At 48.9% G+C, this 27,270-nt stretch overlaps 1 protein-coding gene across 3 annotated transcripts in view; it reads left to right on the top strand.

The window, feature by feature from the left end:
* The window catches only part of PLEKHM2 (pleckstrin homology and RUN domain containing M2), a 68,338-nt gene that overhangs the window by 16,890 nt on the left and 24,178 nt on the right, over positions 1-27,270 (top strand). For 2 of the 3 annotated variants that reach the window (XM_044996114.1, XM_044996115.1), the window contains exons 2-8: positions 11,741-11,847; positions 12,450-12,559; positions 13,995-14,094; positions 15,843-15,930; positions 17,915-18,101; positions 20,646-20,705; positions 25,145-25,379. In XM_044996114.1, the coding sequence (XP_044852049.1) occupies positions 11,741-11,847; positions 12,450-12,559; positions 13,995-14,094; positions 15,843-15,930; positions 17,915-18,101; positions 20,646-20,705; positions 25,145-25,379 (887 nt within the window). Of the gene's footprint in view, positions 1-11,737; positions 11,848-12,449; positions 12,560-13,994; positions 14,095-15,842; positions 15,931-17,914; positions 18,102-20,645; positions 20,706-25,144; positions 25,380-27,270 lie in introns of all 3 variants that reach the window. The other variant, XM_044996113.1, reaches the window with a different exon arrangement.

Here is a 27,270-nt window from a genome sequence, read left to right as displayed (position 1 = left end):
TATAATTATTTGGAACCTTGAGGTTTTTTTCTGTCTGGCTCCTCGCCTGGCTGGCAGGTGACATTGTTTCTGTTCGTAAGTGTCACAGTGACAGCGATCCGACCCTGTTCAGATCACGCTGTGTCCCAGCGCGTCTGAAGCTGAGAAACACCCAGCTGGTAATTGCAGGGATGCCTTTCGGATGTGGACACCATTTACTTTGTCTATAGATAGCTTTGGCTCAGAGCTCATTTGAGCCAGCAGTCTGAACAGAGCGACATCCTGCTCCGTCTCCTGCGTCGGCGTTGCTTATCGTGCTATCAGAGCTGAAGTTACTGGGTTAATTCCGGCATCTGCAGTGTGAATGAACCCAGGGAATGATGAACTGAACTGACGAGCGTGTGTGGGGAGGAGAGAGGTGGCTAAGTGGAAAGGCCATAGAACAATATCTTTGAAGGAAATGCTACCACATTGTCAAAGCTTCCTGGCCTTCCTCCTTGTCCAACTGCTAGTGTCTATATTTAAGTTATCAGCTCAGCCCACAGCTACAGCCGCAGGCAGGAAATTACTTCACAGGAGAGTCACATGTGAAGGCGTATTTGATCACCACACTCCAAACAGTTTCTTTTGGCCAAGTGGCTAATTAGACTGAGAGGGGTTTGTTTTAAATTGTTCATTTGTGCTTTATAAGGATATTTGCAGGAGACAGCTCAACAGGACATATAAAATGCACAGAGCTCTTTAAAGCAGGGGTGAGCAATACTGTGCATCTCGTACAGCACGGAGCACATTGTTGAAGATCTGCAAGCGATAATGATGATTTCCCCCCCCCGGGCTGTCTCTGGATAATGTTCAGCTGGTGGCGAGCCATGCCCAATCATTTCATTATCTGATTAGAGCATCCATGTTTCAACCTGTGTTAGCCAAAACTACCTTTAAAGGGTTGTCACTAGCTTGGCTCCCCCCAGTCAGTGTGGACATGAGCTAGGTATTAACTAGGTCACAATCCCAAACTAGAGATGACCTCCAGAGGTTGGTCTGTACTGCCATGGGTTGGGTACCATGAGTTTCAGCTAAAATCCTGTTCCACTCCACTTCCTTGATCCTACCGCATCCTTTCCCTCAGCTGGCTCCCCCATGCTTTCCGAAATAAATCCATGCTTCCCATCCTCCCTTTCAAGGTTCTGTTAAATTCCACCCCTGGCTGTGCCTTTGGTTTCCTTTCTTACTGCCCTCCGGTGCCTTCATTCATTCAAGCCTGCAGCCAAACAACTTCCTTCACATCCTTTTCCCACTCCTATCTTCAGGCCACTTTCCATGTTGTCTCTGACTCTGGGAGCTCCCTCTTCTAACCCACTGTCCCTGGTGCCCCCCCCCCAAAAACCCCGTGCTTCTGCCAGGCTCACTAGGATTGACCCACCTGAGCTAGCCAGGCAGCTGCCCAGCTGTTTGAAAAATAAAACCCTATAATAATCCTAGTGGCTCAGGCCTGTCCTGTCTTGTCTCTTCCTTTAAGCTGGAAGCCCCGTGGACTAGTGGCCACGTGTGCCTTGTGTAGCACCAAGCCCCTGGCTGTGCTTCACTAAGAACTCTGTTCGATGGCTTTTGTGTGTATAATGGATGCTGTCTCCCATCCATTGCACAGTGGTCAGGGCCGGCTCCAGACCCCAGCGTGCCAAGCGCGCGCTTGGGGCGGCGTCCTGCGGGAGGGCGGCAGGCGGCTCCAGTGGACCTCCTGCAGACGTGCCTGCGGAGGGTCCGCTGGTCCCGCAGCTCCGGTGGAGCATCCGCAGGCGTGCCTGCGGGAGGTCCACCGCAGCCGCAGGACCAGCGGACCCTCCGCAGGCACGTCTGCAGGAGGTCCACCGGAGCCGCGGGACCGGCGACCGCCAGAGCGCGCCCTGCGGCGCGCTGCCCTGCTTGGGGCGGCACAAATCCTAGAGCCGCCCCTGACAGTGGTAGCACTTTATTCTGCCGTGTGGAGGGCACCAGTTTAGTCACTGGATGCCCACTCCAGCTTGACGTGGCCTGGAACCGTTGTGGGCTTTGCAATCAGCCCCCGGGGTGGCAGGGTAGCATCACATCCCTTTGACGATAGGCGTGTGGACTGTGCCCTCCCTCCCAAGTGACTTCTCGTTGTTTTATTTCCTCCTTTCTTAAACCTTCCCAGTGTTGGTCCCACCTCTCAGCTTAGATTGGAAACTCTCTGGGGAAGGAGTCTGGCATCCCTGCCAAGTGCCATGCACATCCATAGCGCTACACAAGTAGTAATCTGGTGACCGTCTCTGCAGCAGCAGCTCTGATGGCTTCTGCCCCACGCTGCCTGCTGGGAGAGGCTTCAGGAATGCAGGCCCAGTCCTCAGGTTGTTTGAAAGAGGGGATATTCCACTTTGTTTCTGCAAGATCCAGGTTCCACTAATGTCTAACGCTGAGCAGGTGTGTTCTTGGGGGTTGGGCGGGTCACCCATCCCTTGATGTATCTATGTGCCTGTAATTCAGCTGCACAGTTCTGTGTCCATTGATCCACAGCGGTCGTGACCACTTCATGCAGTTCCCCGTCATTGACCCCGGAAGCTCTCTCTTGCGGGTCTCCTACTGGATGTGTTTGGTGTGGAGTTTTTGTGTGCGAAGTTTGGGTTGCATCCCCAGTGCTAACAGCCCAGCAGGCCCTAATTAAAATGGTGTGATTCAGAGGCCCTGAGTCAGCCTTCGGAGGAATCACTGTGTGTGCATGTCTGCTGTGTACAGGCGCCCCACATTCACGGGGCTGGCTGCCGTCACATGACCGTGAGCCTTTCAGCAAAAACAAGTCACACGAGTGCGCCGCCCAGCTCCTGACATTACAGAGGAAAGACTCGGTGCATGCACATGCATTTGCACTAGACTCGCCCCTGATGTCGCTGTAGATTGCATGTGGGTGTGGCAGAATGGTAGCAAAGCAGGGCTTTGTACAGTACAGGGCTACACCCCCTGGACAGAGTTATTTTTCTCAGATAAATATCACAGGTATATGTTTGTGCGCATTCAGTTTGTCGCTAATACAAGGCTGCACGGGACCCCTTGGTTGCCTGTCAGTTGAGGAGTGCTGGCTTTCAGGGCAGTCTGGCAGATAAGGAAGGGGAGGCTGCATTAGGAATCCTGCTCATCAAAGACTCTTGAGGCACCCAGTGTCAGTTCAAATAGAAAGTGCCTTGCTGACTTACTGCGTGCTGTCCATAGGAGCACCAGAAAGCCCAACGCTGTTTTAAGGTGTTGCCAATGGACCGTGCCCTGGCATCTCTGCCACTGTGGTTCAGAAGGCAGGTTCCTCCTCAGTGCAGCTAAAGAAAATGCTGATGCCCTGTGTCAGAGGATCCTTAAAGAATGCAGGAAGCATGTTGTGAAACTTCTGTTTCTGCTGACGTTACTTCCCCTAGTGGAAACGCTGCAGAAACTCCTTGGAGATGTGTAGAAATCAGATGAAAAATGCTCAATGGCCATCACAGTTCAGAGGCAGAAGAGATGATACAATCCTGGGGATTTGCTGACTGTTTACAAGCAGCAGGACAGTGCGATACAGTTCCCTAAATAAAAAAAGGTTGAGTTCTTGGGACTGCTCTCCAGTGCCATCAGCGTAGCAGTGTTGGAGAGTCTCAAGCAGGCTGTAAGCTATGAATGGCGTTGGCTCATTTCTAGCTGTGCAAAGGAAGAACAGGGACGGAAACTGAAACAGTCTAAATTGGTTTGGGGAAGGAGGGGAAGAAAATGAGGAAATGCTTAAAATAGTTCAGCCGTTTGCTGCTGAGACCTGGATTCCTTCCCAGACATGGGAAATTCCCATAATCGGGACAGTGAGGTGTTCAGGAGCTTTCAGCCAAGGATAATAAACCATCATGACCTTCCAATGCTAGGTGTACATACAGAGACTCATTGCAAGATGGGCAGGTGAGGTGAGATGGTCAAGGGAAGAGACATTCCCGACGAAGGTGAGATAAAGATCATCCTTGCCATATGATAGAACCTCTCTGCTGGTGATCTCAAAGCACGTTACAAGCATTGCTAGCTTAATTATACCTCGTGACAGCCCTGTGAGAGAAGCACGAAGTTACATATGTAACAAAACAAAAAATCATGAGTAAGATCCTCTGCTGGGGTAACTCAGCAAAGCTCCATTGATTTCAGTGGAGCGATGCTGATTTCCATCAGCTTGTATGGACTCTGACTCATAGTTGGCTGAAAAATCATAAGATAAGTCAGCCGAGGGCCTGATTTTTTTTATTTTTTTTTTGGTTTGCTCAGCATCTGCTCCTTCCGCTTTCTCCAATCAGTGGCAGAGCCAAGAATAAGAGCGGCAGTCCTGGAGGGACATATGTTAGTGTCCTGGAAGGAGACCTGTCAGGACTCCTTGGATTCTACTCCAGCTCCCCCGTGTTGCATGAATTGTACGTAGCTGGGATGAGCCACGAACTTCTGCTCTCTAATTATGGGTCTGGCACCAACTTACTCTGTGGCAGGCGTTTAACCTCCTTGTGTCTCAGTTCCTCGTCTCTAAAATGGGGAAACGCTTGTACGTTGCGGGATGGAGTATTCCCTAAGCCTGTGCAGTGAGAGTCCCATACTCTGTGGGAGTGAAGTGTTGCTACTATTGTAGCGGACATGGTGAAGGGAAGCCACTTTGGTAAAGGGAGCAAATGTCCATTTCATGCTTCCAGGGTGTGGCTTATAAATAAAGAGGGAAAACCCGAAGGTGGGGAGTGCGCAGAATCTCCCAGAACGGGGCCTTTTAGGGAGAAACAGCAGAGTCTCCTCCTGTATTCTGTTTAGTAGCAATATAATGATGAGTTTCCAGGTGGCTTAAATGCAGACTGGAATGAGTCCATAACACCACTTGTTTGGTCAGGAATCCAGCACTTTTATTCCCTAAATCAATGAACTCTGTACGTTCTGCTTGTCCCATCCCTGAGCAACCACCTCCCTCAAAGCACGGAGCTGCCATGGATAAATGTGTAGGGCCTATCAGAACCCACCCTGCTTTACATCTGTTGCTAAATGGGACCGTGCCTTTAAATGTGACTTTATTTCTGGCCCTTAGGCCTCCTCACTATGGGGACGTGTTAAAGCGTTGGCTGTAGATCATGTCTGTCATAGGTGTTGAATAACTGAATATTACGCCGTTCATCCCCCTCCTTGGAACTGCCTATTAATAGCATAATCTTCCAGAGTATTTTCATCCATCAAAAAGCTGAGAAAATACGATTAGCTTTATGCCGAGGGGGGGGGGGGAGAAGGATTTGGAGGAATAAACTGGGATAAAGATTGAAGTGGAGTGTGAGTTCCAGGGGGGTTGAATGGTCTTTTTTTCCAAACATGAATGGTGATAGCTTCTTACCACCGCTGTCCTGCTAACACAGACCAGAGCCTGCAGGATGGATCGCGCTTACTGTACAAACTTCCAGAGAAGCCAGCACCTCCTGATTACATTTAAAAGTAATTAAAAAGCTTTGATCCGTGTCTTAGTGGCACAGCCTTGTACATGAGTCATTCGGGTGGGGTTGTGGAGCCAGTCCTGCCTGGGGAACTCGCTGCCGTGGAAGGAACAAAGAGAACGACAGCACTAAAAAGCATCTGATTCCACCTGGGATCGAGCCTGTGACTAATCTGAGAACCACACTGGTGGCTTTATGGTGGGTGTCTTAGAATGATTGCGGAGAGCTTTGCTCAGACTGTGCCCAGCTCAGTTGAGAGCACAGAGGACGATACGTTCCCTGCCTCTAGGAGTTTCCATCTAGATTACACAGGACAGACAGACATACACTGTGTGGTCAGATGAGTCATCCTAGGTTGGACTGGCTGCTCCCAGGCACAGCAGGTCTTTCTCCTGCTTGGGGGTAGGATTCCCTGGGTGGGATCAGTTCTACACAGGAAGCCCTTGCTCTGCAGGGCTCTCTTCAGGCCTGGGATGTTGGCCTGAATTCTGTGATTTGTAAGGGAGTCTACAGTGCAGTGGGGTTTTACCAACGTTGAGAGTCAAGACAGCCCTTTTTCCCCCCCCCCCCCATCTACTTTGCTCTGTTACTCCAGCGTAAATCTGTACTAATTCCTGACATTATTTGAGTGAGGCTGGGTTTACACCACTTGGACTGAGAGCAGAATTTGGCCCTGAGTGGGAAGCAACTCCTAATTAATCCATAAACCAGTAACCATTTTAGATCCTACCAGATTTAAAGCCTCAGCTAAGATCTCACGCTAGAAAAAGCACTTAGAGAGAATCCTGCCCCTTAATCCATACAACCAAAGGCTTGGCTCTAATTATCTGAGCCTGACACTTCACAGCTACTAGCCACAGCCTGGTGTCTGTCTGTCTAGCTGAGAACAGTGAAGCAGGGGCCACCTTGACGATAGATCGGAGGACTGCAAATTAGATGGGTCTGATGCTGGGACTTGATAAAATTCAGTCCTGGGCCAGTGCTGGAAAGGGGCTGTGTGCCCAAGGAATCAAATGTGGGTTTATGGTCTGCTGTCTTGTAAGCTGTCAGAGCTAGAAACAGATGTTTTTGGCCACTGGAAAGCTGTGACCCGTGGCTATTGCATAAAGCAGCAGGGCCAGCACTTCTAAACCGGCTTCTCTGTTGTGCTTCTGTGGCACCGTTGGGATGGTTAGTGTCTTAAAAGCAGGGGTTTTGTCCGTGTAGAAAATTCTGAGCGCAAACAGGTTGCATTGAGGGCCCCTCAGAACCTTGTCTCAGCGTGTCTCCTGAACTGATAGCGAGGCTAACGGCTAAAATCACACTGGCATTGAAGCTGGGGTAGAAAAAAGATGATAATCCAACTGGTTTTTAGTGTTCATTATTAACTCCAAACTGCTATCATTGGTCTGGAAACAGGGATCAGATCGGGAAAGAACGTCAGTGGCTGCTCAGAATATGAGAGCTCCTTGTCTTCGGTCAAAGACTGCGTGGGAGGACTCTCTCTCTAGATATGACATTGGATGGGCTCCAGTGCTCTTCTGTTTGGGCAGAAGAAACAACATTTGCCATTTGTTGCACTTGATTTCGCAGACCCACAGCATGACCAATCATGTCTTCTGAATTCCAGTCGTCGGCTTCCTAGCCAAGCTAAGCAGGGAGACCTCACTTTAATTCTTCAGGGTCCCTCTTCTCTAGAAACTCTTCAGAGTCTGATCTGATGTAGCTCAGAGTTGGAAAAGGTCACTGCAAACACCTGTAACACATGTGATTCCTTCATTTGTTACCTAGAAATCGTGCTGGTGGGAGTCTGAGGTCGTAAGAATTAGAGGTGATCAAGGCCTGTTAGATCATTTTCCCTCATTCCCTAGGAGCCTAGTTCAGGATCACATTGTGCAAATCCCGTGGTTCCTCACTACCATGCTACCTATGTTCTATAGGAGTAGTTAATGTGAGGCATGTGACTAAGATTAGAATGTAATCAGTAATCCTACTGTATGAATCCTGAGTATGTGTAAGAAATGGCCCCAGATAAGATGCTAAGCCATATGTATAATAGAAGGCTGGCAAGTCAGCGTGTGAGAGAATTAGGATTTAGAGCTAAGGGGATTTCTAGTGTCTCTCAGTATTTTTTGCAAAAACAGAAAAATAATTTACAGTGTACTGCAAGAAATAAAAGGTCTGGGCCCTCTGAGCCGTCAGCTGGGATTCCTTGGCTGGAGCACTCCCATACTGCGGCTGTAGCCTCTCTCCTGATCTCTACGTTCCCATCCCAGTGAAAGTGCTGCCTGTGAAATTGCCTTCCTGCCTAAGTGCAACGGGAAAAGATAAAGATCCATTATCAGGCCATGAAATCGGATCTTAATGGAACGCGGGGGCTCTTGTTTTATAAGCCCAATTATGCAGCACTGTCAGATACCAGTCCGGTGGGGTGATGTTTATCAGCAGCATTCTGTAGTCCAGGGGTTCTCAAACTATTATCCGGTGACCCCTTTCACACAGCAGCCTCTGAGTGTGACCCCGCCGCCCCCCTTATAAATTAAAAACCCTTGTTTATATATTTAACACCATTATAAATGCTGGAGGCAAAGTGGGGTTTGGGGTGGAGGCTGACAGCTCACAACGCCCTATGTAATAACCTTGCAACCCCCTGAGGGATCCCGATCCCCAGTTTGAGAACCCCGGCTGTAGTCCTAGCACGCCGTGGGGGAATGTGTGGAGTTCAGCTCCTCGCTAGCGAAGAGCCCTTTGTCAATATCAAAGACAAACAAGTGTCTGACTTAAGCCAGTAGTAGTAAGGAAAGAGTTCCTGCCTCTCTCTGTCCTTAATCTCCTCCTATGATTCTTTCATGTTGCTGAGGTCTCTGATCCGTGTCTAATCTTAAAGTACATAATGTGGTGCTGCAATAGCTAGGAACAGCCCTAGCTTTAATGGTCTTGTCTCTTCCCTGTTTACACCGATATCCTGTCTGATCCACTGGTCATTTAGATCCAGTGTGATTATCCAAATGGAGCTCAACTGGATTGGATGTAGTAAAAAGTGTTGATAGCCAATAATAAATAATGTTCTTGTCTAGTTCCTTTCATCTGGTAACCTCAGAATGTCTTTTTATGACTGGGAATGGAGCCTCGCGACACGCCTGTGGAGTCGGTGATGATACTCCATTTTATACCTTGGGAAATTGAGACACAGAGTGGGAAGGGGACTTGCCCAAGGCCATATAGTGAGTCTGTGGCAGAGCCAGCAATAGTATCCAGACCCCTTGATTTCATCATTTCAAACTGGTTTTGTAAACTGTGAGCCATGTAAGCATGATTTGGTTTATAAACCCCCTGGAAAAACTGTGTCTAATGGAATCCCCAACATGCCTTTTAACTCCAGTGCAGAGATGTCCAGCAGCATGACCGTTGAGTAACATGTTGAGTTGCATTTTTCTGAAATGAGCGCATGCTTCTGTGGATTGTTTTGTTCCTCCCAGTGCTTCAGGGTGCTCTTGAAAACAAGTTACTGCACCTCTCTGAGCTAGATCTAGGTGTGACTTATTAAACTGTGGTTTATTAATGCTTTTCTGTAGTGCTTGCTGAGTTTCAAAGGGTGTATTCTGTTGCCTACATGATTGCCAGCGGTGATAGTGTTTAGTGTATGTGAAGATTTGGGTAGAGATGGGCCATAAGCAACACCTTCGATCCAGACACGCAAACGGACTACATCTGAGCTTTGCGACAGACCTGCTGCTAGGTTTGGAGAACACGCTGAGCAGCCTCCTACGTGCGTTTTAATGTGCGTGAGTGGAGGCTGTTGATATCACAGAAGGCGGCTCAGCGCCATTCTTTAATGAGGTGCTTACATCTGCAAGAACAGTGGCTGCTGGTGAGAAATGACAGAATAATCTTTGCTCTGTTAAAAGCTTACGTAAAACCCATCTGACTGTTCATGTGGGCAGACTGAACTGGAGCTGGGCACTTAAACCAGGCCGTGGCAGCTGCCATCTGAGTCTCTCTCTTTCCCAAGCCCATGGCAGTTCTGTGACTAACCAGGAGGCATTGTGGGAGCAGTGCAAATGAGCCTGCCTTTTGAAACCCGTCAGTGCAGAGCCAGCCTCTAGAATCCGATTCTGTTCTTTGCCCGTCTAGCGCATTCGGTGTGGACGATCTCAGAGCACTTTACAGACCTTAAAAACTGAAGTCTCATTACCGCCCTGGGTGGCAGGACAGTATCGCCACCCTTGTTTTATAGACGGGGAAACTGAGGCACAGAGGCAAAATGACTCAACCAAAGTTGCACAGTGAGTCAATCACAAAGCTGGGGATGGAACCCAGATCTCCTGGCTCCTGCCAAAGTCACAATACCATTCTCTACGCATGTAGGTCAGTCTGAGGCTTAGTACAGCCAATTAGCTGCAATTATACTTTATTTATTATAAAGATGCATGGCCATCTCGTTGCATCTGTGTAATAATAGTAATACTGTGCACTTCTCCTGGGCCTGTAACCTGGGGGGCCCTGATTGCATCACAAACATTAATGAATTAAACGCCAGCCCCTCCCTGGGTATTATCCCCATTTTATAGATGGGGAAACTGAGGTGGTGATTTGCCAGTGGTCTCCCAGTAAGTCCGTCAGAGCCGGGAACTGAACTCCCAGTCCTGCGCCCTAACCCAAAAGCCCAGCTAGTTGTATAAAAAGGGAGAATTGGATTGATGTGTCATTACCCTTTGGAGAGATGCTTGAGGAGAGCACATGTTACATTTGAGCAGTTGTCCTAGTGAATGATGAATGTTCGTTTTATCGCACATGCCCGGCTGTGAGAACTGTTGCCTACACATCAGAGTTCCACACACCGACTTTGTCCAGTGCTGAGCTCTGCTCACACCCCAGATTTCTTTAGTGACTGCCCGGGCAGAAGAGCAGAGGGGACTTCAGCACTGACCAGCAGAGACACGACATCCACACCCAGTGAAGTACCTGTCTCGCTAGTGTCAGCGCAGCCATAGGCGCCAACTCCGTGGGTGCTCCACCCACGGGGAAAAATCGGTGGGTGCAGACCCACCCCAGCTCAGCTCTGCCTCCGCCTCCTCTCCTGAGCACGCCGCCGAGTCCTGCTTCTCTCCCGCTCCCTCCCAGCGCTTGTGCCGCGAAACCACTGCGGGGGAGGAGGAGGAACGTGGCGTGCTCGGGGAAGAGGTGGGGCTGGGGCGGGATTTGGGGAGGGGTCCAATAGGGGGCGGAGTTGGGGTAGGGGCAGGGGGGGCACAAGCACCCACCGGCGCCAAGGAAAGTTGGCGCCTGTGAGTGCAGCTCTTGTGAATCCAGTGAAAATTGTTGCCATCTCTCGCTCATGCACACATATGGCGTCTGCAGAGCAATGTTCTATAGATGCTGTTGTACGTCCATAAGCCATTTCAAGTCCTCCTTTGTGACATTGCGGATAACATCCAGTTCACCTCTGAAGCCATATTTGAGGCACTGCATTCTGATTTGTTGAGAACATCCGAACTACCCACCACAGTCGCAGGAAGCAGAGTCTTTGATTTTCAACTTGTGCATCAAGTAGCCACATCATCCATGGTTGGGTCAGTAATAATATGCTTGTTTGGAACAGTAGATGAGGTCCAGACACTTTGCCATTCCCTGGCTGGATCCAGAGGCCTGGGGAGGTCATAGTGCCATCTCCAAAACCAGGCTGTTAAACAGGCTGTTTGTTCAGTACTTCTCATTAAAAATGTGGTAAAGATGATTGGCCTGTTTTTCCAAGTGCTGATGACTCATAAAGCACTGAAGTGAATGGCTAGTATCCAAAGCATAAGGAATAAATATTTAGACACACATACATGCTGGAAACATGCAACGACAATAAAGAAAAATGAATCCTGCTGAGAAATCCCCTTCCCTGTAAAAGCACAGCCCTGCTGGCTGACGTGTGGCACATGTCTCTGTGCCTCTTGGAAAATCGCCTGCCAAACATGTACACATGGGTGCAAGCTGGCGGGTTTTTCAATGTGCTCAGCAAGCCATGGCACAGACCGAAGGAGAGTCTTGCGGTCCATTCTGTCGTCTGTCTGGTAGGGCACTAAGGCCGCGAGGAGATAGGTGGATGCAACCCCAGTGAAGTCTGATGGAATTGCACTTGTTTGCCCCAGGTCCGAATGTGGCCCTGAAACTGCATATGGGCTAGTTAAGGGCTCGGGGTTTCCTTACGTCAGGGTGGGTCACTGAAGGAATGTATGACTGTGGCCCTAGAGATTGTAATGTAATTGACTGAAATTTGGAGGGTTAGTCCCCTGCTCGGTAGCTGACACCATCTCTTCTGTTTTCAGTTGCAGAGTTACTTTGCAGCCTGTGAGGATGAGACCCCAGCAATTAGGAATCATGACAAAGTCCTTCAGCGACTATGTGAGCACCTGGACCACGCTCTGCTTTATGGGTAAGATCTACCATGCAGTGGGCTGATGGGTGGGGCACAGGTCAGCCGAACGCAAGTTACAGAGCTGGGCTTGAAGAAGGGATGGGTGTTCAGGAAGGGGAACAAATGATTTCATTATGCAGTATCCTAGTGGGATCCCCAGATGCATATTTTGACTGCCTGCTTCTAAACCCCTGTGTCAAGGTCATCCTAGCTGGAAAAAAATACTGCAGGGCACCAAGATTAGGGCCCCGATTCTTGTTTCCTCCTTTTCAATCTCTTCCTTCTTTTGTCTTTCCCTCACCATTTGAAAGGTCCTGTCCTCACCTCCTCTCACCTCTCTGAATTTCCTCCCCTTCTCCTCTCTGGTTTTTTATTCAGAACCCGGTGCTTGGGTTTTGAAAAGGTCATCCCAATTAGGAAACCCTCTGAAGCTCATCCTGTCCCAGCCTGACACTGAGACACCTTGAGTGGTGCTCTTGTGACACGACATTCAAAGTGAGGTGGTGTCCAATATGGACTATGGAGAGCACATCCCTCCCTCCACTCTTTCTAGGCAATAACTTACTTGCTTCAGGGTCTGAAAGCGATGAATTCTTTCCTTTCTGTTTCCATTCCCCCAGGCTGCAAGATCTCTCTTCAGGCTACTGGGTGCTGGTCGTTCACTTCACCCGCAGGGAAGCCATCAAGCAGATAGAAGTCCTGCAACATGTGGCCACCAATTTGGGGCGCAGTGAGTATTTTATTCTTCACCTTCTAGAGCCACTCTCTCCATGGGCGAGTCCTAGTTCTGGGAAAGCTGGCATGAGATCCGAGTCGGCTTTAATTGCTGTGCGTGAGATTCTGGGCTGTGCAGGAAGTCAGTGAAGCAGTAGCCACACATGCGATCTCTAAAGCTGGCCCTGTGGTACAGTCAGCCGTCTCCTCCATGTTTGCCTTGTCCAGACCAGGACGTGGGGGGTTGTTGTGTGGTGACCAGGGGTCGCACAGGCTGTTTGTTACAGAGCTGTGTAGATGACCTGGAATGAGACAATTTTAATAAGAAATACTGCAAGCCCAGTTACCAGCTGTTAGTGGAATGCCCCAATTCCCCATTTGGATGCTCACAGCTGGGCATAGAAGCCCAGAGATCACTTGGGCCCTAAGACCTGGTTGAAGTATCCAAATGCAGGATTTGGACAGCACCAGCACTGGAAAAGTGGGCTGGGCATGGCAGTAAAGTGTCTCCTGATTGTCCCCTTTTGGGGTTTGCACACAGATCTCATAGTCAGGCTTGTCTGAATCAAAGGTCTGGATGTGACTCTAATGCATCTATGAAACAAACCAGCCAGCCAGGCTGTGGAATTGGCTTGTAGGAGAGATTTTGGCAGGATGGCCCTAGGTGATTTGGATAGGCCCCTCCCATTCTGTCCCAGAAGGTTACTGTGTAGCTCCACAGGTACTGAAGCTCCTTTTCCTTTGAGACAGACAGAGGAAATGCGATGTGAAATGTGCAGATGTTTTTTGCCCATTATTAAAAGTACCTGGGACCAGCTTTGAGCAGGAGTGCTGTCGAGAGCCCCACTGCTCTACCCACTTATCCCTACTCTCTTCCCACCACTTCCTCCCTACCCCGAGGAGAGGAGAGCAGAGCAGAGCGCATCCATCATCCTTCAGTGAAATTCACCTCTCTTTCCGCTCACACACTGTCCTCCAGTAGCTCCTGATTGTCTAGTATCCTGCTCATTATTTGAAATGATTTAGGGGGTGATTCTTGGTCTGTTAATCCTGCCTGAGCCGTTCATTGTAATTATTCACCATTTGAAATAACAGCTGCTATAGCTTTTGATTGCACTTGTAGGGCACATGGAATTGTTTCTGTTTTGTGATTTGGTTGAGTACAGCTCTCTTTAGATTGTGGCTTCCGCTGCAAACACTCATGATCATGAATCTGAAATTAATTTCCTGCTACTGCTTTCTTAAAACCCCTGCGTCCAGGAACATTCCTGCCAGTGAACTGATTCACTAGACTATTCGTGGCATGTGAATGCAGATGGGGCTTGAACAGCCTCAGCAAACAGGTTTAAGAATATGAATGAATATTTGTAGGTCCGTCCCCCCCCGCCCAGTATTTGCCCAGCTCTGGAAAGCAGGGTCTGCTGATAAATAACCTTTGATGCTTGTTTCAGGTCGAGCTTGGCTATACCTGGCCCTCAACGAGAACTCATTGGAGAGCTACTTAAGGCTGTTTCAGGAGAATCTAAGTCTGCTGCATAAGTACTATGTCAAGTGAGTAGTAGCACAGTCCTCCCAGCCCTGCCAGCTGTCTCCTGGGCTCCGCTGCTGGTTACATTTTCCTTTTAGGAAGCTAATCTCCATTTTGCTTGAAACAAACTTGCAGCAAATCAGCTTCCACTCCCTCCCCCAAGATCTTTGGAAAGGCTGAGTGCTCGCAACTGGGTTTCTAGGGAAAGGCTTGGCCACAGACCTCGGTTGTGCGGGCACTGGATTGGCTAGTGCTGCAGACGGCATGCTGGGGCACTGTGCTGTCCCAGGCAAAGAGGAAGGTGTGACTGCTCTATGTAAATGTGTCTGCAGCCCTGCCTGGAGCTAGCTGGTGGACCTGCTCATGGACTTTCAGCTGTATGGAGCCAGTCTCTCGTGGATGGTGGTGTATGGCTGCATGGCACATGCTTGTCATGGCCAACTCATCCTTCTAAACATCAACAAAAATCTGGAGTATGTTGGAATGTGATCATCTTTAATAAACTAGGCAACCTATGGCACGCGTGCCGAAGGCGGCATGCCAGCTGATTTTCAGTGGCACTCACTACACACTGGTCCGGGGGGCTCTGCATTTTAATTTAATTTTAGATGAAGCTTCTTAAACATTTTAAAAACCTTATTTACTTTACATACAACAATAGTTTAGTTATATATTATAGACTTATAGAAAGAGACCTTCTAAAAACGTTAAAATGTATCACTGGCACGTGGAACCTTAAATCAGAGTGAATAAATGAAGACGCGGCACAGCACTTCTGAAAGGTTGCCGACCCCTGAACTAGACAGAGACCAGTAAGGCAGGAATAAGGCATATTCTCTTACTTCCTTTGTTGACATTTGGTAACATTTTTAAAGGTGCATAAGTGACTTTAGGAGGCGAAATCTCTCTGATTTTTCAGTGAGACTCCCAAGGGACTAAATCATTTTTTGAAAATCAGACTTAGGCTCCTAAGTCACTCAGGCCCCTTTGAACATTTTACCCATAGCAATTATTACGTAGTTTATGATCCTGGCAGCCTCTCTGTATGTGTTCACAACTGTTTTGGCTACTGCAGGTACCTCCTGAATGTCACACCTGCTTTGTGTTACTGTACTTTGCCTCTCGCTGTCTTGAATGACTATGACCCACTCTCCTGCCCCCCTCCATAGATGTGCAAAGGACCATAACTGTTTTTATTTTGCAGTGAGGGGCGCTAGAGGGCCTGCCACTTGACCAATGCTTGTGATGAATTTGGTAAGCATGTGGGCTATACATTTAAAAAAGAGAGCTCACCAGCTTCTTGGCTAGTTTGATGCCCTCACTGCAAGTCTCGTAGATGTCTCTTGATCCTCAGGGTTTGCAAGGAGACTCCCTGTCTGCCTCTTTCATCCAGAGGACAGATGGTTACGGTATGTCCCGAAGGCTGATCTTAACTCAGGAAAGGGCAAATGTCTAAAGGAAGTGCAGCCGGCTGCCTCTCCTGAGCCTTGAGCCTGCACGGGAAGCGTGCTGCCTTCACAGCCATTCAACCCTGGTTTGCCTCAAGCGCAGATACCAAAGAGAAACCTCGACGTGCTAAAAAACAATGCGATCCCACTTCGGCTGTCTGAGTCTCAGGTTGTTTATAGGGTTAGCTCAGGGTCATATCCTGGAAACCAGATGGGTGGAGAATGTGTTTTGATTTGTAAGCGCATGTGCTCGGTGAGGACACTCGCAATGGTTTTGTCTCCATGCCAAAGCTGAACGTTCTTATATTTTATCTGTGTCACAGGAATGCCCTGGTCTGCAGTCATGATCACCTGACCTTGTTCCTGACGCTGGTATCTGGGCTGGAATTCATTCGTTTTGACTTGGATCTGGTGAGAATTACTGTCTTCGCTGATGGATAGAAAGACTGTAGAGCAGGAAAACCCCATGCACCATTTGAAGCTTGGGCCAGCTTAATAGTTAATAAACTCTGCCCCTTGGCTGTCCGCGGCGCCTGCCAGAGAGATGCACCCTCAGAGTTTCTCTGCTGCAGTAGCTCAGAGATAGCCCTTGGTCGTCAGAGGCATCATTCAGTTTCACAAGTCAGCACTTCTCCAGTTCTACAAAATACGACATTCTCCGCCCTGGGCACGGCCGGGAGAAGGCAGCATAGGGCTGTCATGTTGGGCAAGGAACAGGTGCTTCTACTAAGGGAAATTTTTGCCAAGCTCTGGCAAAGACTCAGGGCCGGTGCAAGGATGTTTTGCGCCCTAGGCGAAACTTCCACCTTGCGCCCTCCCCCATCCCTGAGCCCTGCGGCAGCTCCCTACCCCACCCTGAGGCGCCCCCCCCGCGGGGGATGCGTGATAGATAAACACGAGCATGAGGGCAGGATGGTAAAAGGCACAACGAATGGGAGAAGGAAATGAAGGCGGGGAGGGCGGAGGTGGAGATTTGAATTGGGGGAGGGAGGGAGAGGAGAGATGCTGATGGGGATGAGTTGACATAGGGCCTTGCAGGTGGTGCAGGTGGATCTCCGGTAGTAAAAGACCAATGAAAGTGAGTCAGTGAGGAATTTCCAGGTTGGGGGTTTCTAGGAACCAAACATGTAGGTTCCAAAATCCCTACTTGTGGGGAAAAGTGACTGTAGAACTAGAGGAGCTAGAGCCCATCATGTACATGGACGGAGAGGAAAGAATGGAGGTTGTTCCCCATGCTGTGCTGTTATCTAAGCAGCACTGAGTGTCTGTAGTCACTCGGCTGCCTGTCCACCCTAAAGCAAAGTGCAAAGAACACTAGCCCTGAGGAGAGGAAATGGTCATGATGGCGGATTGTCTATTGACCTGGCTGCGTGTGTGTTTAGAATATCATGGCTGTAAAGGTTTCTGTTTCTGTTGTGAGCTTCAGACATGAAGCTACACTGAAGCTTTCACTGAAGTCCATTTGAGGTGTGACGTTTGGTTCACTTTCTCCACTGAGTCTATTTCCATCTGCTACTCTGTGGCTGGCACAGGTTTGCTTCCTGCTGCAGGTTCAATTTCCTGGTGGTGTCCTCTTCCTCCTCCAGTGTCCGGCCAGCGCAAGTGGCCTGCTGCTGGATCAGCAAGTCAGTTTTGTTTCCTTGGCATCTGTGTGCTATAAGAAAAGAGATTGTGTTAGCCAGTGTCAATGACTAGAGTTCCATGTATACGTGTGTGGAAATAGAAATGCGATTAAATCTAAGTCTGGCTTGTATTTCCTAGGGCTCCCTTTGTAGCTCTACAGTGTTGAGAACAAAATATTTGCTAACAGCCTGAGGGATAATGAAGTCATTCAAAGCCAGCAAGGTTTCCTTCTCAGTCAGGGGAGAACTTTTCCAAACAACGGTTCAGTCCCCAGCAGAGACTTAGTCAGATCACGAGCTACTGTACAACCCTAGTCCCCATGCAGGAGTCAAACATCAGGGATGCTTCAAAGGCAAGACTGAGAAGCACTGACAGAGCTGTGGGAAGGGCTGGGCTAGCATGGGGGTCAGGACTGAGGGGCATTGGCCGACCTCGGTGGGGGAGCCCAGGAGAGGAACAAGAACTGGTCCTGCAGGGTCAGGATTGATGTGCAATGGTACATCTGTGTGGTGGAAGCTTGTTTGGTGCCGTACACAATTTGCCTGCTACTGGCTAGTGCTTTCAGAGTGAAGTCAAAACAAGGCACTGGAATGTCGTCATCTCTGCTCATCCCTTCATTTGTTAACCATGCGTAACCGGGTTATTTGCACATCTAATGTCATGTTTGTATTCCACACGGGCGGCCGTGTTAATAATGTCATCACTGGCTGAGTTGTCAGAGGAAAGGCTGCGTCTGATGCAGTGACTCTCCTCTCTGTGGCTTTGCTCTCAGGACGCCCCTTACTTGGACCTGGCACCATACATGCCCGATTACTACAAGCCTCAGTATCTGCTGGACTTCGAGGATCGCCTGCCAAGCTCCATCCATGGCTCAGACAGCCTGTCGCTCAACTCCTTCAACTCAGTCACCTCGACCAATCTGGAGTGGGACGACAGTGCCATTGCACCTTCAAGTGAGGGTAAGTGGCTACCCAGGGCAGAGGGGAGGGGTGCATGTGCAGCTTCTGTTTGCACAAGAACCTGAATGCTACAGAAGAATGAGAGAAAAGAGCAATACCCAACCCAGCAGAGGTCTGGTTGGCATCTCTTCTCGCTGGGACTATGGTTAAAGCTTTGTAGCTGGGCAACACCCGTGCCTTCCCATATATCCAATAATGTGCTGTCCCATTTGCTGAGAATCCACTAACCCACTGGGCCAGATGAGACGAGCTATGGGAACGGGTGATAAGGAGCCGACTGTAGTGGCCAGGAGCGGGCCCCTAGTTAGCACTCTGCGCCACCTCAGTCTTGCATGCGGAGGTGTGGCCAGTGGAGACTACAGGTCCCAGCATGCTTTGCTCCATCTTGATCCAAGCTGCCAGACCCTCCTGCCTAGACTGAAGATAAGTTTTTTTTCAACCCACATTTGTCTTTGATGTTTTCTTTGCATCAGGGCACCTTCCAGTTCTTCAGCCTTAAAATTCTCCCAGTGCTACAGGGAGGGACGCTCCTTTTTGCAGGAGCTCACTGTTGTTCAGTGGAATTCTCCAGCGGGAAAGGTGGGGCGGTAAGGCTCCGATTTGGTTCAAAGCCCAGAGGATGGACACCCGTCTCCTTGGTTTAATTGCTCCCATAGATCCACCTGACCTTGGGCACTGATTGCAGGGAGGCCGGGCTTGCTTCTCCCTCTTGCAGATTCAACAGCTACATCTTTCAGGCCTGAAAAGCAAAAGCCAGAGTCTGCTTGAGCATAGGCCTCCTGCTTCAATGTGGCGTTTAGGTCATCGATCTACAGAGGTTCATGTATAACAGTTACACATGCATGGTGGGTTAAATGGACCTGCGAGGGCTGTTCCCAGCTAAGCAAGGGAAATAAAACTCCAAGCATTAGTCTTTTTTTTTTTTAAGCTCTTTCCTCTGGGCTTTTTCTCTTGTTCACAAAACAAAATCAGCTGAAAAGCCCTGGGCAATAATTCAGCCAGCTGGCAGGGGACCTTGCCTCAGGCCCTGCGCTGTGGGGCTCTGGATACGGAGTCCGTGATTGGGCCAGCTTGACAGGACTGGGATGACCTTTTCAGTGGCATCTGCCAGTCCCTATTGTCGGTTTGCAAAATAGAAACAAGGGTATTTACAGATTTTAAGGGAGGAGGGTGGCCCAGTCAGGATAAATGTCTTCCAGCTACACACAGCAGTAAAGTTTGCAGCAATTTTAATGAAGTCTTTCCTCCGCTCTCCAGCAGCCTTCCCGACCTCCACAGTACAGCCAGCCTGTTACTGTCGGAAGGCAGTCGGGAGCACTGCTGAAAGCCCCAGCCGGGCAGGGCAGAGGGCAGACTTAGCAGTAATCAGTCCATTCTGTATGGATCTCCAAGCCCTTGTTATACGGGAGACTTGTCCCAGACTGCTGGCTCACAGTGGTCAGGTCTCCATTGTAGGTGTAACCCACCCCCTGCTCTGTCGCCATCCGCAGAACATGGCTGGGTCCCAGGAATACTCTCTTATGGAATGTCCATTCATCTGATATTGCTGTTGAGTGGCCACAGTGGTTAATACGGTGCCCAAATAATCTTAAGGGTTAAATGCAGGAGAAACTCCCAAGAAGCTGGAAGTGTGGTTGAGAAATGGGAACTGGGAATCCCAGCTGCTAGGTGCCGGTTTTGGCTCTGGCACAAATTCACTGCGTGACCCTGGTTAGTGACCGCTCAGCTCTGTGCCTCAGTTTCCTCATCTCTAGACAGGGATAATACTGGCTGTCTCATCCCCCTCCCACAGTGATGTAGGGGACTCAGTAAAATAAAGTTTCCAAAGTGCTTTCAAACCGTTGGCTGGAGCGTGCAATCAGCACACACTGTTGTTTGCACGGGCTTGCTGCAGGATGTCAGGTGTTGGGTCCTGCGTTATATATGAGCAGCCCCTATTCCTCTCAGTGGGTTGTTGACTCTGAAGCACAACAATGACAACTGGACATTAACTCACTAACTGTTTCACTGCTGATCATTGTAATAGGAACTTCCAGCTACTCTGGGATTGTAGGTGGAGCTTGTTCAGAGGACCAGTTTTTCCCCTTCGTCTAGCCCCTGGCTTTGTAAATGTTACTGAATTAAACATCTCAATACCTCTGGGAGGCAAGTGTAAGTGGGGAAACTGAGGCACAGAGAGGGTAAGTAATCACCAAGCTGATCCCTCAAGTCATTGGTGGAGCTGGGGTTGGAATTCCTGGCCCCCAGCCCAGTGCACATGCCATTAGGCTATGCTACACCAATCATCTGTTTTCCAATTTTAACTTGACAACCCCTAGCATAATGGGGCCCCGATCTCCGAGGGGGGCCTTAGAAGCTACTTTAATACAAACAACGGTGATTAGTAAGGCTGACTCCCTTTTACATACATGTTTCCTAACCAGTTTCTCATTCTTTTCAGATGATTATTTTGTTTACCCCTCACTGTTCACATGCTCCCCATGTCCCCCATCCCTCCTGACTACTTGTGTTTCTAATCCTCCGTTTTATCCCTCATTTTTGTAGATTATGATTTTGGAGATGTCTTTCCTGCAGTGCCGTCCATACCCAGCTCAGCCTGGGAAGGTGGGACATAGTCATCTGTTACCATGTTTCTCTCTTCTGCATCCTTTCCATACCAAGCTTGCTGCATGCAGTTGATTTTTGTAAAATAAGAACGAATATTCTAATCTTGATGGAATTCTGTAGCAGCAGAAACAAGCTCTGTGTTGAATGGATCTTCTGACCGCAGAGTTGGAGTCAGATATTGTCACCTACTCTGTATGCTTGTGTGTGAGGTTTCCCTCCAGTTAGCGAGTGCCCCACAGAGATTCTGATATTACTGTACGTCACAGAACGTTGTGACTGTTTCTCCTGAGTCTTGCACCTGGCGCATGTGTCTGACCGATGGTTTTAAGATACTCTGCTCAGGACACTTGGAGCTGAAGTTTCTATCAAGTGAAATTGAATTTGTTTAATAAGATGATTAATATATTATGGGAGCTGGATTAATAAGGGAATCTTTTTACCAGACTAATAATGAAACCTGTTAAATGAAACTGACACACAGTGATCAGGGAACATCCCAACTGTATATCAGGTAGTTATAAACTAAAGTACCAAAGCATTCCTTCTCAGTATACAGCTGTATATTTCCTTCATGTGGTAAAGAGCAGATGTGTTGATGAGCAGGTGTGTGCCTGGATGTTGCAAGAGATCTACATTCATAAATTACCTAACAGGATATTGAAAATAGCTTCTGATGGAATTTTACTTTAAATAGAATTTTTGTTCATTTTTAAGTAAGGTGTTCCCCCCCCCCCCCATCCCCTTCACAGGTCTTGATTTAGGCTTCCCTCCTGGATTAAAATATCTATCAAAGCCATAACCTTCAGCTAATGACCTTATTTCGTTTGGTCATTGTTCCCCTCTTTAACCCTGGCTGTCAGCAATCTCTAATTCTTAGAGTAAAGGGCACATCTCCATTTTATAGAAATCTGTTCTACTTTCTCTGCATGGAATACATCATCTCCACTCACATAAAGACACGACTAGACAGCTCTGTGTATTGTTCATATATAATTGGATTAGAAAATCTGTCTTCTTTACTCATGGAGGAAATATACGTATATATTTTCTATCATTTCTACCTAAAAGCTTGGTAGATTCCTTCAGCTGAAATTGTTTTGTATTATCATCATCAAACCAATACCTCATACAGCATTTTGGTAAAGATCTGCTTGAATTCCATTAGGATGGCTTTTGGTCTCTAACGTTCTCTCCTCTCTATAAACTTTCTCTCTCTCTCTCTCTCTCTCCAAGCACAAGAAACACACTTTGGTTTTCAGAGCACACTGAGTAGCCGAAAACAAAAAAAACACTGAACCTTTTCCTGTTGCAGTCACATGTGGTTAACACCGGGTCTGGCCTAGCTCTGGAGTTCTCTGCAGCCAGGGTACTAACAGCATCTGTTATTCTGACCATTCCTGGAAAGAGTGGAATGAAATAATCTGTATGTGTTTCCTCACAGCCACTGTTCCCTCCAGCACTTCCTACCGAGGGGTCCTGGACCTGTGATTTCCCCCCCCCCCCAAAAGCCAATGTTCCCCCCACCTCTACCCACAGCAGCTCCTGCTGGGAGAGGCTGTGAGCTTTCTTTAGCCATAATCTTTTGATTGGGCCCTTTGGTTACCATGGATGGAAGAAATTAGGTTTGATGCAGCTGTGGATTGCTGGACAGGGGATATTGGACAGCACTCCTGGTGGCTGGCTTTGGTGTTGGTGTGTAGTAGGTGGGCCTGGTGCTGTATGTATTATCAATTATTATTGTCATATCATCTCCCCCCCCCCCCTTTCCTCCCTACCCCCAGCCAGGCAGCATCCAGAGTGTCATTTTATGGCAAGCCTGATTGGCTGTTGAGAGGTTGTGATTAATTCTGGTGTTTCATACCAATATAACAATGGTGTTTGTTTCCCAAACTTGTAAATACACTTTGAAAATGCAGAGAATATTAATTTCATTTTTAAAATAAGAAACAATGGGCTACTTAGTAGTCTGTGTTGTTGCGTGGGCTGTGGTTTAATCCTCCTTACTGTGCGAGATCTGTGCAGCTTCTATGAGCAATTTCCATTCATGCCACTATAACACAGCCCCAGCTATGCAGTCTGATCCCTGGGGGCATGGCACCACCCATGGGGGTCAGATTGCAAGGTTGGGCCCTATATCATAAGGATCCAATTTTGCAGTAGTGATCAAACCTCACTGCAATAACCTTGCTTGCATCAAAAAGACCCTTCTCTCCTACCTTAGCTTACTAAATGGATTTCTAGCCATATAGATAAAAATCAGACAGTTAAGAATTTGTACCCCTCCTTTCACCCTTCCTCATTTAAATGGACCCTGTCAGAATAAAACCCTGTATTTTAGACAAAACCAAATAACCTTATTGGTAATAAAGGTAACAAATTAGGTGGCTGAAATTGAAATAGAACTTAGTCATTTTAATTTTTCTGTTTTACTCAATTTGTATTGTGAAAATTAGGGTGACCAGACAGCAAGTGTGAAAAATCGGGACGGGGGTGGGGGGTAATAGGAACCAAAAATCGGGACTGTCCCTATAAAATTGGGACATGTGGTGACCCTAGTGAAAATAGACCAGTCAGTTTTACTTTTGCATCTAGTCAGTTTCACTTTCACTGTGGTTTCATATCTGTCACTGGTATGACAGGGCAATGCTTAAATTTAAACAAAAACACTGGTTCAAAATTAATATTCACAAACCATCTCAACATTGGATTTTATAAACACCTGTTTGTTTTCCTAATGCAAAACCTACCTGTCAAGTGTAAATTACTGGACAGAGTCTCTTAATTCTGTTAAGCGTAACAGGCTATTGTTTCTGTTTCTTGATTTGCTGAGCCCAATGCTTTAGATTGTGGCTTCCACTGCAAACACTTGTGATCATGAATCTGAAATTAATTTCCTGCTAACATTTCCTTAAAATCCCTGCTTGCAGGAACATTGATAGATTCTTATCTGGCCTGAGAATATCTGTCTAAAGGGCATGGTAATGTTCCTTTACCTGACTCGATTTTGTGGACAGATAACCCTGAGCAAGAATTGCATGAGTCCACAAATCAGTATCTTCTGTCCATTACCACTAACATCGGCCCAGCCGGTTGTACTAAGACTTCTCTGTGTCATTTCTTCTCTCTTGTTGCTGGGTGAGTGATGTATTTCTCTGCCCACACCTCAGGCTCCTCTGTTTATTGTCCATCAGGAGGAAAGTAGAATCTGCTGTAACGGTCTATCCGCTGCAATCTCAGAACTTCTCTTTCCAAAGCAGAGAGCTCCTGGCAAAGGGAGTCTGCACATTAATGGAACCTGAGCTCCATAGAGAAACGGCAGCTAAATCCACCGCTACCCCTTAGTGGAGAACTGGGTGCCCCTGCTCGGATAGTTTCTCTAAACTATTTCTCTGATTTCTCATCAGAAACTTGGTGAAGTTAATGAAGCTCTTCTTTCTAGGGGTCTTTAAATCACCAGACCTATAAGAACAGAAGGGTAATTTCTTTACTGGTTGGCCCTGGTTTGCCGTTACTGTGCTACCAGCCAGTTAAGATTGGTCACATCAGTCTTGGACCCAGACAGTGTCGCTCCGTAAGCAGGGGTGGTGGTGTTGAACAATGCAAGATATTCAATCCACAGCCGCTCCTCTGGCCCCTGCCATCCCTGGGGTTTCTGCATGGCAGCTCAGAGAGCAGCTGTGGCTTGGTTCTGAAGAAGCCAGTGTAATTAATTGATGCTATTCAGGTCTTCCTCTCACACGTGCCCAGCTTACGAGGGAAGCTTTGCACTTCTCCAGCACTGCCTGTGTATGTTTGCATGACCCTCCTCCCACTGCACCCGCGTTCTGAGCCCATTGAGGCTAGAGGCAAATGGCACCTTGGTCAGGCAAAAACATCCTCTGATTCCAGTGTCTGCAGGTTGTTTCCCCCAGTGTCCAGTGGGTGTTTCTGAGCCTCCTGCAGGCAGCTGCCATTTACTGAGGAGCACAATGGAACTGAGGCCTGATTTTTCTCTATTGCCTCATCTGTGATGTACCAGTGCGGACAGGCCCTCCTGCACCAGGAGCTCCCGTCAGACTGCGATCATGTTCGAAGGCTGCCTAGACAGGCACTGTCTGAACATTAAACTTCTGTTTTCAGGCATTACTTCCCATTTGCTGGGAAAGGCCGACTGACACTGGTTTCGTCTGTGGCACTGGGCTCTCTCCTGCCTGCCCCACATATGCCCTCTCCCTTCTGAGTGCCCGCTGCCTGCAGGAGACTCCCGAATGCTGATCCCAATGAGCAATTTGATTAGCAAGTCAGAGTGGTGCTCTGGGCCAGGACCTTTCAGAGTCCGCATTGCGCGCCATGCGTGCAGCCTCGCTCTATCCAGGTCCAGAAGCTCAGTGAGGAATTCCTGCTCCCGTAATAGCAGCTGACTGGGGTCCTGGTTTTTCCCCTCTCCTCTTTCCCAGATGGAGACCTAACAGACACTCTCAGCTGCCCGCACTCCGTGGCCTCTGATCTGAATGGCAGCAAGTCTTCCATGAAGAGTCCGACGCAGCGCTACAACCCCTTCAACGAGGAAAAGGCTGAAGCGCTGTCCTCCACCGAAACCACCCCTGCGCACACCGCCTCCCTGGAGAGGATGGACACCACGACGGAAGGCACAGACCAGCTGGAGAGTGGCACGGAGCTGGAAGTCATCAGGTCGGTGCCATGCCTCCCAAACACAAGGAGAGGGTCTGCAAGCTAGTTGTGGGAGGGAGCCGGCATTTGCCATGTGCTCTCACTTGGACAACAGGGGGGTTATTGCTGGAACTGGGAGCCCGGCAGGCAGAGATTCTGGGTTCTTGTTTCATATCTCTGGGGCCAGACTTTCCAACGTGCTCAGCACCCATCAACGCCCATTGTTCTCAGTGAGGGACGAGGCAGCATTTCTCCATTGTTCTCAATGGGAACTGCCAGGTGCAGAGGTCTCTCTTGAAAATCTGGCCTTCGAATTTTAAGAAACTGATGCTATAGCGTGGGGAACAGAATGGAATATCGTCAAACGAGAGCCACAGTTGTGGTCCCTTGGGACTGGCATTCCAATCCTTGAGCATGCAGGGCTGGCACTAAGAAAACAATCCTTTTCAGACTGATTTCATACGTATTAGCTGCTTTTTATTCTCGCTGCCCATCTCAGGTACATCTCCCGTATTACCCTCAGCACAGCACCCTGCATTTAGCTTGGTGCATATCAGCTGTTTCCTGGTGCAGGATCTGAACCTTCTAGGTCTCCCCCATCCTCTTCCTGCTAATGGCATCAGTTGATTCATTCCTTCACTCAAGGCTGCCAGGCCTCTTCCCCGATGGCCTCGAGATGCCTGACCAGCCTAGAAACAAACCCCATGAAGGACATCAGTCGGTGGAGGCTGGTTATATGCCACCCCCTTGGTAGGCTGATGAAGATGCCGTGTGCAGGGTGGCCTTGGCACAGTCTGACCTGTGGCTAGGAAAGTCCATCTGGTGAGAGCTGTAGATTTCTAGGCACAAGCTGATTTGCTGTAGATGCAGCAGATCTTGTTCCTCCAGCCCCGGGGCAGCTGGCTGACAATTTATCAGCAGCAGAGAAGCCACATGCTGTTTTAAACGTTTATCCTTTAAATCTGCACACCTGGATTGCTTTCTTGGCCTGTGAATGTCTGATGGGGGGGGTTACTGTTTCATAGTGCCTCTCCAGAGCAACCCCCAAGTGATGCTCCTGGCACGCAGCGAGTGCCGCGGGCTCTCCAGTGATCACAGGACCTCTGTTTAGTTTCTCATCAGAAAGTCAGTGCTTCCAAGAGCCCAACGAGGGCATTGATTGATTGATTGAGACCAGACTGAAGGGGAGGGTGCCCCTACTGAACCACTAACACCCCCCCCTTGCAGTAATACCCTGGGTTCTCCCCAGAAGTCTCTTGCCCCTGTTCAGCCTGCGGTGTCCCAACCTGGTGCATGTCCAGCTCCCTGATAGCTGGGGGAAAGGGCAGTGGTCTCACAGAAGCAAAGAAACAGCCTGGCAGGTCAGAAGCAGCAGCTTTCTCCAATGCTGGGAGGCCAGTGAGAGGGTTCGGATTGCATTCTGCTTTCTCTGGGGAACCTCCCTACGCTCAGCACCCAGCCAATGGGAACAGGATCATAGGTGTTCTGGCCCTTACTAGCAGCAACCCTGACTTTGAGCCTGTTCATGTCTGTGGCGGCAGCACCCAGAACGCCACCTTCCACATTTGTATGGGAACCGCCGTGTCCAGAGTGTCTGGAACTAGAAAAAGGATCAGTGTGGTGGGTGTACTGCTCCCTCTACTGGCAGCTAGAGGCACTCCACATTTATGTTGAATTTCCTCCATAAACTGGCACCTTAGAGTAGAGGGGGGCAAACGACGGCCCGCAGGCCACATCCGGCCCGCAGGCCCCTTCCCTCTGGCCCCCGAGCTCCGGCCAGGGAGCGGGGTCAGGACAGGCTTGCGGCAGATCCAGCCCAGCGCAGTGAGCAGGGCTGAAGCTAGCCCCTGGACCCTCCCCTTCTGCTCCCCTGCCGCCCTCTCCGTCACAGTTCCCCCAGCACCTGGGCAGC

This window comes from Mauremys mutica, chromosome 21 (genome assembly GCF_020497125.1).
Source record: "Mauremys mutica isolate MM-2020 ecotype Southern chromosome 21, ASM2049712v1, whole genome shotgun sequence".
NCBI lineage: Eukaryota > Metazoa > Chordata > Testudines > Geoemydidae > Mauremys > Mauremys mutica.
This window is presented reverse-complemented; position numbering and strand designations above follow the sequence as displayed.